Source organism: Bos javanicus, chromosome 6 (genome assembly GCF_032452875.1).
Source record: "Bos javanicus breed banteng chromosome 6, ARS-OSU_banteng_1.0, whole genome shotgun sequence".
Lineage (NCBI taxonomy): Eukaryota > Metazoa > Chordata > Mammalia > Artiodactyla > Bovidae > Bos > Bos javanicus.
Window position 1 is genome coordinate 64,885,409 of NC_083873.1, and position 21,789 is coordinate 64,907,197.

The 21,789-nt window shown below is 35.2% G+C and overlaps 1 protein-coding gene across 1 annotated transcript in view; it reads right to left on the minus strand.

Annotated features, from left to right (window-relative positions):
* Positions 1–21,789, minus strand: part of GABRG1 (gamma-aminobutyric acid type A receptor subunit gamma1) — a 94,528-nt gene that overhangs the window by 10,954 nt on the left and 61,785 nt on the right. The window contains exons 4-8 of the mRNA XM_061420062.1: positions 13,222–13,442; positions 12,291–12,373; positions 9,566–9,703; positions 9,291–9,443; positions 4,940–5,151 (exon numbers count right to left, since the gene is read on the minus strand). Of these exons, the coding sequence (XP_061276046.1) occupies positions 4,940–5,151; positions 9,291–9,443; positions 9,566–9,703; positions 12,291–12,373; positions 13,222–13,442 (807 nt within the window). The remainder of the gene's footprint in view (positions 1–4,939; positions 5,152–9,290; positions 9,444–9,565; positions 9,704–12,290; positions 12,374–13,221; positions 13,443–21,789) is intronic.

Consider the following 21,789-nt stretch of genomic DNA (forward strand, 5'->3'; position numbering starts at 1 on the left):
ATATATTCAGTTCAGATGCTCAGTCGTGTCTGACTCTTTGTGACTCCAGGGACTCCAGCAGGCCAGGCTTCCCTACCGTCACCAACTCCTAGACATTGCTCAAACTCATGTTCATCCAGTCAGTGATGCCATCCAACCACCTCATCCTCTGTTGTCCCCTTCTCCTCCTGCCTCCAGTTTATCTCAGCATCAGGGTCTTTTCAAATGAGTCAGTTCTTCATACCAGGTGGCCAAAGTATTGGAGTTTCAGCTTCAACAACAGTCCTTTCAATGAATATTCAAGACTGATTTACTCTAGGATTAACTGGTTGGATCTCTTTTCCATCCAAGGGACTCTCAAGAAGCTTCAACACAATAGTTCAGTTCAGTCGCTCAGTCATGTCTGACTCTTTGTGACCCCATGAACTGCAGCATGCCAGGCCTCCCTGTCCATCACCAACTCCCGGAGTTCACTCAAACTCACCTCCATTGGGTCGGTGATGTCATCCAGCCATCTCATCCTGTGTCATCTCCTTCTCCTCCTGCCCCCAATCCCTCCCAGCATCAGAGTCTTTTCCAATGAGTCAACTCTTCGCATGAGTGGCCAAAGTACTGGAGTTTAGTTTTAGCATCACTCCTTCCAAAGAACACCCAGGACTGATCTCATTTAGAATGGACTGGTTGGATCTCCTTGCAGTCCAAGGGACTCTCAAGAGGCTTCTCCAACACCATAGTTCAAAAGCATCAATTCTTCAGCGCTCAGCTTTCTTCCCAGTCCAACTCTCACATCCATACATGACTACTGGAAAAACCATAGCCTTGACTAGACAGACCTTTGTTGGCAAAGTGATGTCTCTGCTTTTGAATATCCTATCTAGGTTGGTCATAACTTTCCTTCCAAGGAGTAAGCATCTTTTAATTTCATGGCTGCAATCACCATCTGCAGTGATTTTGGAGCCCAAAAAAATATACACAATCGTTACAAAGCATCAATTCTCTGGCGCTCAGCTTTCTTTATAGTCCAACTCTCCCATCCATACATGACTACTGCGGAAACCATAGCATTGACCTGGGTTCATGTACTGTTGAAGCCTGGCTTGGAAAATTTTGAGCATTAGTTTGCTAGCAAGTGAGACGAGCACAATCATGCAATAGTTTGAACATTCTTTGGCATTGCCCTTCTTTGGGATTGGAATGAAAACTGACCTTTTCCAGTCTTGTGGCCACTGCTGAGTTTTCCAAACTTGTGGCATACTGAGTGCAGCACTTTCACAGCATCATCTTTTAGGATTTGAAATAGCTCAACTGGAATTCCATCACCTCCCATAGCTTTGTTCGTAGTGATGCTTCCCAAAGCCCATTTGACTTCACATTCTAGGATGTCTGGCTCTAGATGTGTGATCACACCATCATGGTTATCTGGGTCTTGAAGATCTTTTTTGTATAATTCTTCTGTGTATTCTTGTCACCTCTTCTTAATATCTTCTTCTTCTGTTAGGTACATGCCATTTCTGTCCTTTATTGAGCCCATCTTTGCATGAATGTTCCCTTGGTATCTCTAATTTTCTTGAAGGGATCTCTAGTCTTTCCCATTCTATTGTTTTTCTCTATTTCTTTGCATTGATCATTAAGAAAGGCTTTCTAATCTCTCCTTGCTATTCTCTGGGACTCTGCATTCAAATGGGTATATCTTTCCTTTTCTCCTTTTCCTTTAGTGTCTCTTCTTTTCTCAGCTATAGTAATAAAGACCCCGTCAAAATGGAACTGACATTCACAATAAAAGATAAAGAAGAAAGAAATAAAGAAATACAGACATAAGAAAATGGTAGAAGGATGAAAAGAAGGATGAAAAGATAGAAGGAAGGAAGGTGGGGGATGGAGTAAAAGAAACAGAGAAGAGGTCCATTGTATAATATCACATGGAGAATAAGGTAGAAAGCATTTTTATTAACTTATACTTTTCTTAGAGAGATCATTGAAGCTAAAAATCTATTGTGTTCAAGTATCATCTCTTTCTCCTGGAGGAGGGCATGGCAACCCACTCCAGTATTCTTGCCTGGAGAGTCCATGGACAGAGGAGCCTGGATGGCTACAGTCCATAGGGTTGCAAAGAGTTGGACACAACTGAAGCAACTTAGTACTTACACATGCATCATCTCTTCCTAAGTAAAATAAATTGAACTTTTCAGGGATTCTCAGCTAAGCAGTCAAAGAGATCTCAAGAATGGCCTTGAGTATCATTGAAATAGACACGTTGACCTTTCAATGACTCTAGGCAAGATCTTTGGTCCTGGCCCATTGCCATGAATAATTTGGTGAAGGAAAGGAAATGCTTGGTTTTAAACTATTCACAATTTGGGGCCTATAAAATAAAGTAGAGTGTTGGCAGAACAGAGACATAGAGAATGAGAAAGGAAGATAAACTCACAAACTATTGAAACAGGTATAAAGGCAATGTGCTGCAAGATTTCTGGGTCTAGGCTTGCCTTTGATTCTCCTGGCTGGAACAGAAGAAAAACACAGATTCCACAAAGCCCTTAAATAGAACATTTTGAGACAACAGCAAACAGAGCTATCTATTCTTCATAAAAGTGTGTTCTGATTTACCTGATTAGCGAGACCATATGGTTGAACACTGAACTAGGCAGGGAGTCAGCTTTGATTAGTGATCCAGTTTTTCACTTAAAGTTTCATTTAGTATTGAAAGAGCGAATGAAGCATGTAACTGAACAGAAAGAAGATACTATAGAATTTTATTTTAGATAGCTCTAAATATATTTCTTCTCTAGGTAGTCAATTACATGTTTAACTTTTTGATATTTATAATTTAATGCTTTTAAGCACTCATTTATTTTTTATTCCCTACTATTTCAGCTTTAGTATTTAGCTTCTAGGGCTTGGTAATATATTGTAAATATTCAACATATAGATAATTTTTTTTCTTAAATAACTGTTCTAGAACAATACCTAGAACCTGGGTGTCCTTGATAAATATTTGATGAATGAACAATTATATGAACATCATAATTTTAAAGCTTGCACTCCAGTGTTTCAGCTTCCTGAGTGAGGCATCTGGTAAGGTGATTGAGAGCACATGACCTGGAGTCAAACTGTAGTTTGACTGTAGTCAAACTGACTACAATCTGTAGTCCTACAATAGCCTTAGACTATATTAGTATCTATATCACATATTCTTAGAATGAAATTCTAGAATCCTTGTGAGACTGTACATTGTTATCCTATAGTGTCAATTATTTTTATTTTAAACACTTTCATTTACAATGTTCAGAAATAAAATTGTCAAGGTAGTAATTGAGCATAGCTGTGGATGAGTAAATGATGAAATGGAAAATCCAGAGAGGATTCTTGGCTTGGATTAAAGGAAGAAAGTAGAAAACCTGTGTTTTTCTTTACTTAAAAAAATAGCAAATGGGTATTAAACTTGAAGTCATTGCCTCCTGATGCTTTGTCCATTCAGAGCCCATAGTTAATCTTATTAATAAGCTAAAATGACATCAGTTTGAGAGAATCACAGGCTAATTTTACCACGTAAATTCTGAAACATGTACCACCAACAATGTGTTCTTCTTCCTTGGAATATTGTGGAAATTTGGAAGCAAATACATAAGGCTTTGGTCCTTGGAGTACAACATAATATAATTTTAAAGCGTGGCAAAATTATATAAACAAACTGATGAAAAATGAGGGACAGGAGAAAAAGCATTATATCCTAGAACTTACAAATTTAGCACATAACCTGAAAAATCCCATGCTTCGTTATGTATCTGCTATGGTAGGCTTGGGCTTCCCAGGTATTGCTAGTGGTAAAGAACCCATCCACTAAAGCATGAGACACAAGAGACCCAGGTTCAATCCCTGGGTCAGGAAGATACCCTGGAGGAAGATTCCCCAGTCCAGTATTCTTGCCTGGAGAATCCTATGGACAGAGGAGCCTGGCTGGCTACAGTCCATACGGTTGCAAAGGGGCAGACACCACTGAAGCAACTTAGCACACAAGCATGCATGGTAAGTTTACAAGCTTGCCACTCATGCATAACTGTTTTATATACTTTTCAAGTATATTGCTATTATGGAACAAATCTGCTTGGAGAACATTTAGTGAAATTAGCAATGAAGTGTCTTATTTTTCAGAATCTTTTAAGAACAGACAACATAAAGGAAGGGTTACAAGCTTGACCTCTGGCACCAAAAAAGACCTGGGTTTGAGTCTTGGATTCTTCACTTTCTAAGGCTGTCTTTGTGCAAAGTATTTATTAGGTGCCTATGAGCATAAATGAAATCATGCATGTAAAATAGAGGAGTTCCTGGCACACTCAGTAAAAGTATTACTTTAAGGTTGTTATAATGCCATTATAAAAAGAAATTATAGTTAGTCATCCAATACTTAATTATTTTAGAGTCAGTAGAATTAATTCTAATTAACAAACTTGATGTTTTATAAGTTAAGGTAGACATATGCTTACGAAGGGGGAGTGAGAGAGTACAACTGTATCTGTACAAAAGCCAAACAGATATCTTTTCTCTGACATAGAAAGCTGTGTTTTTCAAACACAGTTGAATACCAACATTAAAGAGGGATATTAATCTCTAAAAATTAGGTTTGTGGGACAACCATATTAGAAATTAAAGTCCTATCACAAAAATAGATTCAAAGAAAGAGCTTAAATGAGGAGTTTTCTAGGGCAAAGGATTTACTGCTTGTGGAAAACTTCACAGCATAATAACCACTCTTTGCAGAGGTGATTCAAAAGTAATTTCTAGGGAAAAAATATAAGTATACTTCTGCTAGTAGGAAATATTAGGTACTCAGTTTCATTTTAGTATCTTTTGTCAGGGTACCTCTAGCATCTATATCAGTCTAAGAAAATATAACATGAGAACTCAAAAGAGTATCTCCAACAGTAAATTGTTTATAGAGATAATTTTTTTTTTCACATACCGAGGTCTTGATTTTTGGCTTTTTTTCTCTAGTAGTCTTAACTTTTTTGTTGCTGGTAAAATAATGCAAGGTGCCATACTCCATCAAAGCTGCAAAAACAAAAATGAAACAAACAGAAACAAAGAGATCCATCGCAGTCACATAAGAAACCTTAGGTAAGGACTTCCTGGCAATTGTACTCAGAGTTGTCATAGTCAGCACTGTGGTGATACCTGTGGAGGGAGCGAAGAAAAATAGATGATGAAAATGATCTTAGACCATTTTTGTTCTTCCATTTGATATGGCAATATTGTTTGCATAAATAAAAAATAGAAACAAAAAATATGATTATTCATGATTTACAGGGGAAAAAAATCTGGTAACCATAGCTACATTGTGTTCAGTGTGTTCTTGTATGACTGTTAATCATGTAAATTCTCTGGACTGAAAGTAGGTAACTCCGCATATCTGTCCTTGCCTTCTTCCAGAATAATAGACTATCCAATTTTCATCTGGCCTGTGCCTGCCCGGAAGTACACATTTATTTGCCAGCATCCTTTAGCTATGTGTGGCCATAGGCTGAAATGTAGCCAAGAAGAATCAAGTCAAGGGTGTAAACAAGGACCAAAAGATGTCCTTAGACATTAGAGAGATAGGAAATGCCCTTCTTGTCCTCTTTCTCGGTTGATTTCTGCTGGAATATGATGGCCAGACCATCAGAAGCCACGTTAGACCCCTGTCTAATTTAATCTACAGTGATTTAAGGTTTCCTGTCACACACAGTTCAAATTAATCCAAACTGCCATAACATTTTTATAACTTGTATTAAAACTATTTTTTTTAGTCTCACTAAAGAATACAGGCAAAATGATACCAAGTGACTATTTTTAAAAGACAAGAGTAAATCATATTTTGAAGAAGTCAACATATAAAATGAGGATGTCCCCCTGGACTGAAGCCCTGTGTGTGGATCTCTGAGGCTGTCTATTTCTCTTTATCCATGGCCTTCTTGTGTTCTTACCACTGCTCATTTTAGTCCCCCTTACAGATGCACATGCTCTACCTCCTCTTATCTAAACTACCTTACTTCTCATTCTTTGTCTCATGAAGCAGAGCACCATTAGTGGAACTGTTTTCTCTCCAAGAAGTACTAAATATAATGCCAGATGAATCTTAATTTGGGCAGTTATTTACACACTGGTAATATCTGGGTTGAAAAAAATAGCACCTCTTTTGTATGATGAAGTTAATAGCCAACTTTTTCTTTCGTGTCTACATTAAACCACACCTTAATAATTTCTTTCATATGCCCATCGTTTTATTTTTGTCATCACTTAGGATTGAAAAAAATTAAGGATGATACAGTTATGATGGATTGGAAGTCATGGAGACAAGTTAAGTTCAAATTCTGACACTCCCACCTATTAATTCTGTGGCCTCAGGGAAGTTTCTTAACTCATCTGTGTCCCTCAGCTAAAAAATTGACATGGAAATGTAATACATTTTGTTTAATATATTTATAAAAAATGTATTTACTTCACTTGGGTTTAAAGTAGATGTAAAATCTTTCTTCCCTTCTAATACTAGAGTTTAAATCTATAATTTCCCCCTCTAAGCAAGGCTTTAGCTGCATTTTAAAAATATTTATATGCTAATTTCTTACTAAAATTCAGTTTGAAATGTTTTCTAATTTCTCTTATTTAACCCAGGGGCTATCTAAAAGATCATTTTAAAAAATTCCAAATAAATGAGGCCATTATTAACCTATAAAAAGTTTTATTAATTTTTCATTTACTTTCATTTTGTTCAGAAAATATATTCTGGAAAATTTTAGGCTTTTGAATGTTGTCAATACCTTGGTTAATGTTTTGTATGCATTTGAACATGTTGTATATTCTGTAGTTAGGTACAGTGTTTTATAAATATCAATCAGGTAAAGTAGGTTGATTATTTCATTTAAATTTTATATATCTTAATTGATTTTTCCATGTAGTTATTCTGTAAATGAAAAAGAAAGGGTATTAAAATATCCAATTATTACTGTAGATTTTTTGTATTTCTCTCATTATTCCTGACAGTTTTTGCTTCAATTATTTTTAACCCAAAATTATAATTAAAGGATTTTCATATAGTAAGTGTGAAATAATCTCAGTGACTACCCCTCTTCTCTCTTCCTTGCTGAGTGCACTATTTTTTGTAATTTATTAAATCATAACATTCCTATGGTCAAAGGTAGATTTCCCAAGGTATCCCTTGCTTCCATTATTATGTCTCATTCCAAGTAGATTGATTTCATTATCAGTGATGAAATTAAATTTCACTTGACTAAAATACTATTACATATCTATTTCATGAAGTAAGGAAAACTATAGCAGAACTTAGCTTTTAGATATTTACCTATTTTATTTAGTGTTTATTATCACAGAGTTTAGCTTAAAAATAATATGGTGGATTTCCTATTAAAATATCTCTGAGTTCATGAAATTAAGAAAACATTTAGAATACCAGATATCCAACAGAGATTTCATTAGGTCTCTGCCACCTCCTCAGAGAGGACTAATCTAACTCCACAAGATAACATAGCAAATGAGTATCTACCCACATACCTTGTCATTCTCTAGCCATTTACTTTGATTTTTCTTTATAGCTGTTATTACTCACTGACATTTTATCATATGCTTTATACATGTGTACATCACTTTTGTACCCCGCTAAAACATAAATGTTTCCTGTTTTAACATGAACATTAGCACTTTATAACATATGTTCACTGTTAACATTGCAGCACCTAGAACACTACGTATTTCACATAAAGCAGTTGAAAAATTTTGTTAAAATGCAATGTTGAATAAATGAGCTGAGGAAATTGTCATTCAGTGACATATATATGCATGTATGCATATATAATTTTTAAAATATCCTTGCTCCTCCAACTACATAGGATTCACAATTTTAAGAGATATTTTCTAAGTAGACTTGACTATGGCTTATGTTTATAGTTGATACGGTAACATTATAAAATATGAATTCATGTAAAAATACAATTCCACAATTGTCTATTCTCTTTGACATTATGGCATAGGCTTTTGGCTTTGTAGAAACCTAAAGGTATAAAAAATACATCCAAATTATCTTTGGGAAAATATGAAAATAATGTTTAAAAACAACATACAATATTTACTATACTCAGTTGTTGTTGTTTAATTGCTAAGTCATGTCCTAACTCTTTGTGATCCTGTGGACTATAGCCCAACAGGATCCTCTGTCCATGGGATTTTCTAGGCAAGAATACTCAGAGTAGCATACAAAAAGAACCTAAAGTAATTTATTTACCTTGTAACATAAAATAATTTGAAATAATTACAGAAACAACATTCAGATATGGATGCATTGTCCCCAGCTGTATCTATACCTCTCTTTAGACCCTCTGAGAGTTGCAGTTCCAAGTACAGAACTAGGTACTTCCTATTTTATCTTGCTACTTTTATGTGATTTGAATTTTACAATTTTTTTTTACTATTTACTAAATGGAGTTATTTATTTACCAGCTGCAATAGAACCACAGGAAAACCTCTTTATTTTTGAAAATAGAAACTGTCCCAACTTTTTTTGTTTTTAAGACACGATTATCAGTAGTGAGATTCATGCACTATACTGATGTGGGGAAGTAATCAATTAATCAATAATTTATCTTTGTATATCTATATAAGAGTTTAGGTTATCATTTTCTTTTAAACAAAATGTATAGTAATTAGGGACATTTTCTTATGCCTAATTACTGATTACACTGATTATTGCAACAGATTGCCAAAGAAAGAAAGGAAAAGTTTCTTTTATCAAGTACTAAATACTAATTACCCTTTTAATCAATACAGGCAACTCTCAAAAGTTCACAGAATAATAACACATTTTATAGATAACAGAAGCCCAGAAACTTCTTGTCCCTGTCCTTTGGAACAGTTGAATATTCATTAGTACCATTGTAAGAGCAGGGGATTTAAAAGCCTTCTAAATACACGCTAGTCAATAAATACTGCCTATTAGTGATTCAGCTAAAAATAGTCTTGATGAAAAGTATTGACAATACTGACCACATTTAAGATGCATGGATTATGTATGATTGTCATGCATTAATTCTTATTTAGCTTTTATGCTTCCCTTGACCTCTATTAAAAACATTTCTGAGATTTCCATCTCTTTACAATTCTATTTCTTACTTGTTTACATATATTCACTTCAACATCACACTGCACTAGAGTTATCTGTCCATTTTTGTCTGACTGTAGTCAGAGGAATATTTCTAATATATTAAATTATAAACTTTTAGCACATTAAAAGTTGTATGACACTATGGCATAATATTACATCATACCTAATGATGTTCTTGCAGGTACTGCATCTTTATTGATCCAAAAAGATACCCAAGAAAGTACAACTGTCAGAATACATGGAATGTACGTCTGAATAGTGAAATATCCCATTCGTCTACTCAGGTCAAAGAAAATTGTCATGATAATATAGTCCCCTAGAAGGAAAAAAAATATTTTGGATATAAAATACAAATAAGTATAGGATTTCAAGCCATAGATTTAAATACAAATGCCACTTGATGCTAGCATTAGTCATTGATTTGTGTTCCTTTCTTACCAGAGATTGTGTGAGAGATTTCAGTTGTGTTCCGTAATCCTACAAATGCAAACTGATATAATCTCCAGTATTTAGGATCAGCCACTTCTACAGAAGGCTTTTTCCACTTATACTCAATTTCATTTTTAGGATATCCATCTAAGTAAAAATTAAAATTAAAAATATATACATTAGCAGATCCAAATCTGTTACTGTTGCAATACCAACATTATCAAAAGACAAATGTTTGGAAATTCTTTCTTATTTTTATATTTTGATATATAAAAATACTGCATAAAATTGGTGAGTATAGTATAAAGAATAATCCTAATGATTAAATAATGATAGTCCATGCTAATTACATTTAAATCAAGAAATAAAATCTTGCTAGCATTTAAGAAAAACCTTGCATCCACTCCAATAGTGTTTCCCCATTCAACAAGAGGTAACCACTGACCTGATTTATGTGATAATCCTCCCCTTGTGATTTTGGTTATATATATTTTTGATAAGCAGTTCTTAAAAATATAGTTTAGGTTCTTTTTGAACTCTGCTTGACTTTTGCCATGCTGGATGTATTATTTTATATCTTATTTATTATAATATAGTGTTTATATTCATCATTCATGCTATTTTATGTAGCAGTAGTAAATTTTTTCTGTTGTAAAGATGTGCCAAAATGTATTCATCCATTTTACTGTGTCCACACTTGTAATCTTTCCTGTTGGCTATTACTAACACTGCAGTTTACAATATTATTGTACATGTCTCACAAAACACATATATGCAAAAGTCTCTCTGGTACAAATACTTAGACATGAAATAGCTGGGTTGGGGATTACATATACTTCCCACTTTATGAGATAGTGTCAATCTCTTTTCCATAGAGAATATATTAACCTCATCTCTCACCAGGCAGAGTTTGAAAATGCATGTTGATCCATGTTCTCATTAAAGTTTATGTGGACAGGCTTCTTTATTTTCACTGTAGAGTGTTTTTTTTTTTTTTTTCCCTGAATACAAATGAAATCTAGAACAAATTTCACGTGCTTATTAGATTTTTGAGTTTGTTCTTTGGATCATTGCTTATTCAATTGCCCATTATTTTACTGTTTGGTTTTTTTTTTTTTTCCCTATCTTTTCTTGGTCTGAATTCTTATATATATTCTGGATACTAGACATTTGTTAGTTATCTGTGTTGAAAACATCTACCTTCTCTATAGCTGTCTAGAATGGAAGTGCATTCTTTTAAAAAATATATGCTTTTATTTTTGCTACATATCCTAGAAATACACAAGGTATTTTGGACCAAGTTAAGGAAATTTGGGAAAATCCCTGTTGGGTGGGCTTGTGATTAAATCCTCTCAAGGAGTTAATTCACTCAGGTATGCTGATTTAGACCTTAGTCAAATAAGACAGTGAAGTAGTTACTTAACCACTCTAAATTTCATGATTTTGAGTCTTAAAATGGGAACTATAATGACATCTTCTAAATATATTTGTTGTGAGATATTAGATGGATAAGGCTTAATTCTCTATTGGACTCATATAGAGTGTGTGAAAAAAAGATGGTTATAATTATTATGTTGATGTTAGTGACACCCAATTGCACTAACAGGGATAGAATATTCCCAGTAGAGACAATCAAAGCTAAAGAGATACTACACCAAGAATTTAGGCATGATATCTAGAGGAGAATATATCTTCAAATATTCCTGTATCAGCTACTCCTTGAATGTTCCTTTAATCAAGTCTTTGTTATTAATTGACTGTTTTATTCATTGAGAGGTCAATGCTAGAAAATCAAAGTAGTGAGACATGAGATTATGAATTAAAAAGGACATTTTAGTGAGATGAAAATTTTTAAAAGTCAAGAAAATCCTTAATAAAGGGCAATAAGAGATACATGGGAATGTTTAAAGTGAAGAAGCAGGATAAAGACTTATGAATACTTATAATCTACTGTAAATAAATTCTAGAAAATATCTTTAAAAATCAATTTTAAAATAGGAAAATAGAATTATATCATTCACAGACATAGGCAATATCATTTTTAAAGGTATTTTATGTGTTTTAAAGACTTGCTCAATTATATATGTAGAAAAATATTTTTATAAAAACACATGTGAGAATAAATGTTAATAAATATAAAATAAAACTGATATTGATATAGAAAGATTATAGCTATTTCCTTGCAACAAATATTCAGTTTGTGTACCTAAATTATTTCTCTCTAGAAATTTATCTTTGTTTCATTCATTCTTTTGAATGAAATAAACATTTCTTCCTTGACTTTTCCAACTCATTAAAGTCTTCTTAAATATTTGCTATTTATGTGGTAAAATTCTTCACCAGACCAATTAAATATATTTTCAAATACAATGTAATAAACTTAAATCTGGCCTCCTAGAAGATGAATAAAATTTCAATCAACTTTTTATTCATGGCACTGTAAAAATATTTGAATACAAATCTATCTTCAGTAGTCCTTTAGTTAATCAAAATAGGAAAAGGATTCAGATAGAATGAATATTTGTAAATAATAAGATATATATTCAATATGCATTTATTATCACTTTTGAAAGTAAGAAATAAATGTTATTTATAAATTTAAGACAGTTAAACATAATTTAAACTTCTGATAATTGTATAAATCACGGTTTATCTCACATCATTTTACATTTTTAAATAAAAAGGGTCATAGACTATAAAGTTCTATGAAAATATCAAGCATTTTATCACTTACAACTTGAAAATTCCAATGGACATGAATGTTCATCCATAGGAAAGTTATGAAGCTGAAGATAACATTCTGCATTAATTGTCAGTCTATTTAGATGGAAAAACAAATATTAAATAATGAGAAATAATTTCAGGTATTAAAAATATTTTCTTTAATTTTAAAACATAATTTTGTCCTACAATAATGGACTGTGATACAATATAAAATAATATTAATTCTGAAGTCTCAAATCTTAAGTAGTAATATTATAACATTCTTAAATGGTTAATAAAATTCTGACATTTTTCTCTCCAGCCAACTAACTTGCCTCAATTAGCCCAAGTGTGGTTTCTGAGTTTGTGATTAAAATTTTATACTTCAGAATCTCAACAAACACACAGGCATACATACACAGGCAGATTAACAGAGTGTATTCAGTTAAGTATGGTAATTTTTTTTCTTTGGATCATAAACACCTTTCCATTAAAGGGATGATTTATAATGAGTCAATATGTTCAAGACAATGAATTAAATAAACCTGAATCTTACCTATTAACCCTCATTCAATCCTCTGTTAGGGATGTTTTACTACACCACTGAAAATCAAAGTATTTTAAAGTGTTATAGCAGGGTGGACTCCTAAAGAAAATCTTTGTCAATCGTTTGCCTTATAGGTTTAAAAATATAGTGTTTATGCCACAGCCTTTTCTGCTTCAAAACAGGGAAATCGAGGAGTTTTTCCTCTTTGCTTTCAGTCCTATTCACATACTGGTAATGCCAAGCTTAAACAAGTGTTTCCACAATATTTCACCTTTTTAAATTTTAGTGTATGAAAGAAGCTTCATATTTATTACTTTGCAACTTTGAAAAAGGGAAATTTATGCGCTTCAAATATTAATATGGAAACTAAATTAGAGCAACTACAAGTTGTTTTTTTTTTTTTTAACAGTAATACCTTAGAGTATATAGAACTCGTCCATCATTCCATATTCGAAGAAGACGATTAGGAGTTGTTATCCAATGAGCATCAGATTTTCTTGAGTTTCTGAAGAAAGTGTCAGGAATCCAAATTTTCCCAACCATATTACTGTTAAGCATGAGCACTTTCATGGTACTATTGAATTTTAGACGACTATCAAACCAGGTTTGGGCAAAAATTATATCTATTGTGTATTCCTAAAAGATAAAAAGAGAGTAATGATTCATGATAGTAAAGCTTCTATTTTAGTCATTCTCTTCAGAAGTTTGAATTTTTATATTTTAAAATTTCTGTAAGTAAATAGCACTTGAACTCAATCTTTTCATAGAAAAGTGTATGCCATTATCTTAACCTTTCTTTTTCATTGTTTACATGAGTCATGTAAAACAAAATCCAAGATTTCTAGCAATAACTGCTGTCCAGTGTCGCTTCACACACTTTTTGTAAATTGTATTCAACATTTTATAATATGGTTATTAATATAAAGGTCAATCACTTTCATGTTAACAACTATATAAAAATTTCGTGATATTTATGAGTGATTAAGTCACACAAAAAGGCACACACTAAAATATAAAAATTCAAGCACTCACCAAATTATCTAACACCATCAGATTATCCTTTGTCCAGAAAACCAATTTCAGTCATTTAGATTCAAATGTTTTAAAGCAAACACACTCTCTTTTTCTCTCTCTCTTTCACACATACACACACACACACACAGAAATTCATTAAGCACTTATAATATGCTAAGTATTGTGTTGAGTTCTGCAAGTATCAAAAATTGAGAGAGAGAGAGAAATAGAGTTTTGCGTGTATCAGGGCTTCCCTGATAGCCCAGTTGGTAAAGAATCCACCTGCAATGCAGGAGACCCTGGTTCAATTCCTAGGTCAGGAAGATCTGCTGGAGAAGGGATAGGCTACCCACTCCAGTATTCTTGGGTTTTCCTTGTGGCTCAGCTGGTAAAGAATCCACCTGCAATGGGGGAGACATGGGTTCTGATCCCTGGGTTGGGAAGATCCCCTGGAGAAGGGAAAGGCTTCCCACTCCAGTATTTTGGCCTGGAGAATTCCATGGACTGTATAGTCCATGGGGTTGCAAAGAGTCAGACACGAATGAGCGACTTTCACTTCCAAGTATCATGTCATTAAATCCTTACTACAGTCCTATGAAATAATTACTACTATAATATTTATTTTAAGGAATGTTTATTAATAGAAACTGGAGAAGGCAATGGCACCCCACTCCAGTACTCTTGCCTGGAAAATCCCATGGACAGAGGAGCCTGTTGGGCTGCAGTCCATGGGGTCGCTAAGAGTCTGACACGACTGAGCGACTTCACTTTCACTTTTCAATTTCATGGGTGGAGAAGGAACTGGCAACCCACTCCATTGTTCTTGCCTGGAGAATCCCAGGGACAGGGGAGCCTGGTGGGCTCCCGTCTACGGGATCGCACAGAGTCAGACACGACTGAAGCAACTTAGCATTAATAGAGACATAAAATAATTCTCCCTACATCACAGAGTAGATGGTATGAAAACTGAGGCATTGTTAAGTTGAATCCCAAATCCACATACATAGCAACCACATATAATGGTCATCATAGTGAGGCCTGATGGGTGCCATAATTAGAGGAAAGCCTCTGTTCATAATCAGAAAGACTGTAAATAGGAAATTGCATGGTTATGAGAAAATTCTTAGAAGTAGGTGCTTAGGTATAACCTACCTTTGTATCCTAACAGTTATGCCTACCATATTATAAAAGTAAAAAATAATTTGATAAAATTAATGAATAAGAATGCATAACCAATGCTATTGAGAAAGGAAAATAGGTGTATGTATGTGTGAAACTTTAATGTTAGAAGGTTAGGAAAAGAGTAAACCGAAAAGTATGAAGTTTTATATGAGTCATTTGAGGTGGGAGAGATTACTTGCTCACTCTTGATGTAATGCTAGCTCTTGTCCAAACTTACCCAGAAAGAAATATTTAATGTAATAAATAGAAGTATGCTTGAGAGTTTGACTAATGAAATAAAAATCTTTAAATGGTAGAGAGAATTGAACAGCAGAAACTGCTTAAGATAAAGTAAGAGGCTAACATACCCCACCAGGATTATGGATTAGCAAAGATACAACATTGGTTGGTAGAGGAAACCTTAAGCTACTTAGTAGGTATATTGGCTGCAGTATTCCTAATGAACAGGACATTAAAAATGACACTTGAGAACTAGCTTGTATAGGGCTGGGAAACAGCCCAGCAAACAGTTGTGGATCCTGCTTTTCAGCTGGCAGTTCCTTCTTTAGCAGACCTGTTTGTAACTGTGCTAATCACTGTTGGATGAGTTATGACTTCCAAAGGGTCAAATTTCCTCAAGCAGAGATTTTTGGGAAAATGGGAAGATTTTTTTCTGCTCACAATTCCCTCAATCTAGGTTCGAGAAGAGAAAGATACAGAGCATGTGTCTTGATAATCCATCCTTCCTAAACTTTTTGCAGAGGTTAATACTTCCAAGCTGTTTTAAATTACTAATCCTTAATAAATGCTTCACTGAGATAAGAAGTTATTCAAGCCTGTGCCATTTTATACATAATTGAAAAATCCCATTTTATTTGCTCATTTGTATTAGTGTAGTTTCAAGAAAATGATCAAACCGTGTTCTTGTACTTCATGTTCCTATTTACAGGTTATAATTATCTACATAATAACTAAGCAAAAGAAACATGAAAAGGAACTTCCAGTCACTCAGAACAACAAGGAGAATAGTTTCTAGGATAAACATTTCAAGATGAGGAGCAGTGCATTTAGCATTTCAGATCATATGTACATTGTGAAACTTTGCCTCCTTGCAGTTAGCCCAGAAAATAGCATTAGTGGGTAAAGGTGAAGAAGTGAGCCATCTTGACTTCTAACTCAATCAATCAAACCATAATTGATGAAAGTGAGTGTCATGCCCTTTTCCCACTTCACTGTCAGCTTGCAATTACGTGCTGTGTCTAAAACTTAAATGCACAGGTTAACTCAGTATCTTTTTTTAGTAATGAAATTAACATCACGCAAAATGCAGACCTAAATAATTAACTTAGGTGCATAATTACATCATGAAATTGGGTTGATTCTCATCTGATCTTAGGAACCTGGCATTGATCTCTCCCTAAGCTATTGATTCACATGGCCAAAACAGTAAAATAGATCAGTGGTTAGCAGTGAATCAGATACTAAGGCTACAAACATGTAAAGAAAAGGTACAAGTGTAGCTAATCACCAGCACAAATAGCTTTAGTGATGCAAGTTCATAGGATTCTTCCCCACTTTGCTCAATTATTATAAAAGCACCAACTTCTTGATACTGTCACAAGATAAGAAAAAGACTTGGTATTCCTTTCTTCAAATGAAAAAGAAAAAAAGGTTTTGTCAGATACTTAAATCATTGAAGTCAGTCATCAATACATTGACGGATATTATGACATAAATCCTCCATTCAGTTACCAACTGGGTTCTATTTTTATGTCTGTAAATTTAGATTGCCAAAAGTACATAATGCCATGTATATTCATCAAATAACTTTTTAACAAATATTTTTCAGTGTTCAAGTTACTTCTATATTGTTCTCAGTTTACAAAGATGAATGTGAAGTTTTTCCGTTATGTATATTTACATAATAAAATTGGAAATTAATACTACTTAGGAGAGACAGAATTAAAGAGAAATAAAAACAAAAGAGATTATTTTCAGCTAGGAGAAATTAATAAAGACTTCACGATGAAAATTTTATTTAACCTGAATTGACTTTCAAACAGTTGCAAACTAACATTAGAGATTTTTGTCTCTAAAACAAAAGTTAATTATGCTGTCCAAGTTCAAGTACTAACACAAACATAGAATCAGAGAATTTCTGATGTATCAATATGCTTCTAGAATAGCACTCTTCGCAGTATCATCGGAAGTGCTGGCTTCCAGTGTTTACTTATCACAAAATAGAGTTCTCTATGCAGATAAAACCAAAGCCTGTTGCAGGACTTGCACAACTTCTCCTAGAGAGATTTGTCATGATTTCTGTTACAGCAAAATGTTAAAAGTGGAGACTTTTAACAAGATTTATCTACTTCAGATTTTATTTAAATTGATGTGAGTTAAAATCCATTGCCCATGGGAAACCTAAGGCTTTCATACATTATTTAAAAGCCTTTGGACTGAAAAAATAAATAAGTAAAATATATATATATATATATATAACACAACTAAGGAATAGGACATTCGCTTTAACTGTATGCTGCTGCTACTGCTGCTAAGTTGCTTCAGTCGTGTCCGACTCTGTGTGACCCCACAGACGGAAGCCCACCAGGCTCTCCCGCCCCTGGGATTCTCTAGGCAAGAACACTGGAGTGGGTTGCCATTTCCTTCTCCAATGCATGAAAGTGAAAAGTGAAAAGGAAGTCGCTCAGTTGTGTCCGACTCTTAGTGACCCCATGAACTACAGCCTACCAGGCTCCTCCATCCATGGGATTTTCCAGGCAAGAGTACTGGAGTGGGGTGCCATTGCCTTCTCCACTTTAACTGTATACATAATTTTAAACACTTTTAAGATAAACTACTACAAATACATCAAATGTGTGTTATAGTGAGAACTTACGATGTAATCTAAAGAATACTGGTTGAATGGAGACAAGAAATCATGTCAGCTCCCAATTCTGAGTTCCTAGAGTAGGAAGCTGATTAAGTCCTTTATTCTTTTTCAATGGAAAAATGAGGGCACTACATAAAATTATCATTCTTATCTTTCCTAGCTCTAAGTTTCAGTGATCATATTCTAAACATAAGAATAAAGGCCCTGTCGACATTGTAGCACCCAGTGACTTATCCTTATAAAAATACTTCTGATTTAAGATATTGAGAGAGTCAATTCCTATGTGGTTGATAAGAATTCCAGGGTCCCCAAGGAGGAGATTTTTCTTTTTTCTTTTTTCTCTACATTCCTCAGTGTTAGTCACATAAAACTTCATTTTCTTTAAGCCCAGAACTGATGATTACACAACAAACAACTCAGTTTAAACTCTGCACTAGGAATTATATAACAACAATGAATCCTGCTTGAGAGTGATTTCTCTTTCCTGAAAACCTTCTGACTAATTCTGATACCTTCACTTCAGTTCAGTCAGATAGTTCAGTCCCTTGCTCGTGTCTGACTCATTGCAACCCCATGAATTGCAGCACACCAGGCCTCCCTGTCCATCACCATCTCCCAGAGTTCACTCAGACTCACGTCCATCGAATCAGTGATGCCATTCAGCCATCTCATCCTCTGTCGTCCCCTTTTCCTCCTGCCCCCAATCCCTCCCAATTCAGAGTCTTTTTCAATGAGTCAACTCTTTGCATGAGGTGGCCAAAGTACTGGGGTTTCAGCTTTAGCATCATTCCTTCCAAAGAAATCCCAGGGCTGATCTCCTTTAGGATGGACTGGTTGGATCTCCTTGCAGTCCAAAGGACTCTCAAGAGGCTTCTCCAACACCACAGTTCAAAAGCATCAATTATTCGGTGCTCAGCTTTCTTCACAGTCCAACTGTCACATTCATACATGACCACTGAAAAAACCATAGCCTTGACTAGACAGACCTTTGTTGGCAAAGTAATGTCTCTGCTTTTGAATATGCTATCTAGGTTGGTCATAACTTTTCTTCCAAGGAGTAAGCGTCTTTTAATTTCATGGCTGCAGACATCATCTGCAGTGGCACTTCAGTTCAGTTCAGTTCACCCTTTGTGACTCCAAGAATCGCAGTACATCAGGCCTCCCTGTCCATCACGCACTGCCAGAGTCCACACAAAACCATGTCCCTTGAGAAGGTGATGCAATCCAACCATCTATCCTCTGTCATCCCCTTCTCCTCCAGCCCTCAACCTTTCCGAGCATCAGGGTCTTTTCCAAAGAGTCAGCTATTCATATCAGGTGGCTGAACTATTGGAGTTTCAGCTTCAACATCAGTCTTTCCAATGAACACCCAGGACTGATCTCCTTTAGGATGGACTGGTTGGATCTCCATGCAGTCCAAGAGACTCTCAAGAGTCTTCTCCAACACCACAGTTCAAAAGCTTCAATCTTCTGTGCTCAGCTTTCTTTATAGTCCAACTGTAACATCCATACATGACCACTGGAAAAACCATAGCCTTGACTACATGGACCTTTGTTGGCAAAGTAATGTCTCTGCTTTTTAATATGCTGTATAGGTTAGTCATAACTTTCCTTCCAAGGAGTAAGTGTCTTTTAATTTCATGGTGGAAGTCACCATCTGCAATGATTTTGGAGCCCAGAAAAATAAAGTCTGACACTGTTTCCACTGTTTCCCTATTTATTTCCCATGAAGTGATGGCACCGGATGCTATGATCTTAGTTTTCTGAATGTTGAGCTTTAAGCCAACTTTTCACTCTCCTCTTTCACTTTTATCAAGAGGCCTCTTTAGTTCATCTTTGCTTTCTGCCATAAAGGTTGTGTCATCTGCATATCTGAGGTTATTGATATTTCTCCCAGAAATCTTGATTCCAGCTTGTCCTTCCTCAAGCCAAGTGTTTCTCATGATGTACTCTGCATATAAGTTAAATAACTAGGGTGACAATATATAGCCTTGATGTACTCCTTTTCCTATTTGGAATCAGTCGAATGTTCCATGTCCAGTTCTAACTGTTGCTTCCTGACTTGCACACAGATTTCTCAAGAGGCAGGTCAGGTGGTCTGGTATTCCCATCTCTTTAAGAATTTTCCACAGTTTATTGTGATCCACACAGTCAAAGACTTTGGCATAGTCAAAAGCAGAAGCAAATGTTTTTTCTGGAACTCTCTTGCTTTTTTGATGATCCAGTGGATGTTGGCAATTTGATCTCTGGTTCCTCTGCCTTTTCTAAAACCAGCTTGAACATCTGGATGTTCACAGTTCACGTATTGCAGAAGGCTGGCTTGGAGAATTTTGAGCATTACTTTACTAGCGTGTGAGATAAGTGCAATTGTGCAGTAGTTTGAAAATTCTTCGGCATTGCCTTTCTTTGGGATTGGAATGAAAATTGAACTTTTCCAGTCCTGTGGCTACTGCTGAGTTTTCCAAATTTGCTGGCATATTGAGTGCAGTACTTTCATAGCATCATCTTTCAGGATTTGAAATAGCTCAACTGGAATTCCAATACCTTCAAAAGTTGTGTTCACAGTGATGCTTCCTAAGGCCTACTTGACTTCACATTCTAGGATGTCTGGCTCAAGGTGAGTGATCACACCCTTGTGATTATCCAGGCATGAAGATCCTTTTCTACTGTTCTTCTGTGTATTCTTGCCAACTCTTCTTAATATCTTCTGCTTCTGTTAGGTCCCACAATTTCTGTCCTTTACTGAGCCCATCTTTGCATAAAATGTTCCCTTGGTAACTCTCATTTTCTTGACGAGATCTCGAGTCTTTCCCATTCTGTTGTTTTCCTCTATTTCTTTGTATTGATCGCTGAGAAAGTCTTTCTTATCTTTCCTTGCTATTCTTTCGAACTCTGAATTCAAATAGGTATATCTCCTTTTCTCCTTTGCTTTTCATGTCCCTTCTTTTCACAGCTATTTGTAAGTCCTCCTCACAGCCATTTTGCTTTTTTGCATTTCTTTTTCTTGGGGATGGTCTTGATTCCTGTCTCCTGTACAATGTCACGAACGTCCGTCCATAGTTCATCAGGCACTCTGTCTACCAGATCTAGTCCCTTAAATCTTTCTCACTTCCACTGTATAGTCATAAGAGATTTGATTTAGGTCATTCCTGAATGGTCTAGTGGTTTTCTCCACTTTCTTCAGTTTCACTCTGAATTTGGTAATAGGGAATTCATGATCTGAGCCACAGTCAGCACCCGGTCTTGTTTTTGCTGACTGTATAGAGCTTCTCCATGTTTGCCTGCAAAGAATATAACCAATATGATTTCAGTGTCAACCATCTGGTAATGTCCATGTGTAGAGTCTTCTCTTGTGTTGTTGGAAGAGGGTGTTTTCTATGACTAGTGCGTTCCCTTAGCAAAACTCTATTAGCCTTTGCCCTGCTTCATTCCGTATTCCAAGACCAAATCTGCCTGTTACTCCAGGTGTTTCTTGACTTCCTACTTTTGCATTCCCATCCCCTATAATGAAAAGGACATCTTTTTTGGGTGTTAGTTCTAGTAGGTTTGTAGGCCTTCATAGAACTGTTCAACTTCAGCTTCTTCAGCATTACTGGTCAGGGCATACACTTGGATTACCGTGATATTGAATGATTTGCCTTGGAAATGAACAGAGAACATTCTGTCGTTTTTGAGATTGCATCCAAGTACTGCATTTCGGAGTCTTTTGTTGACTATGATGGCTACTTCATTTCTTCTTAAGGGATTCCTGCTCACAGTACTGTAGATGTAATGGTCATCTGAGTTAAATTCACCCATTCCAGTCCATCTTGTTTCGCTGATTCCTAGAATGACGATGTTCACTCTTGTCATCTGTTTGACCACTTCCAATTTGCCTTGATTCATGAACCTAACATTCCAGATTCCTATGCAATATTG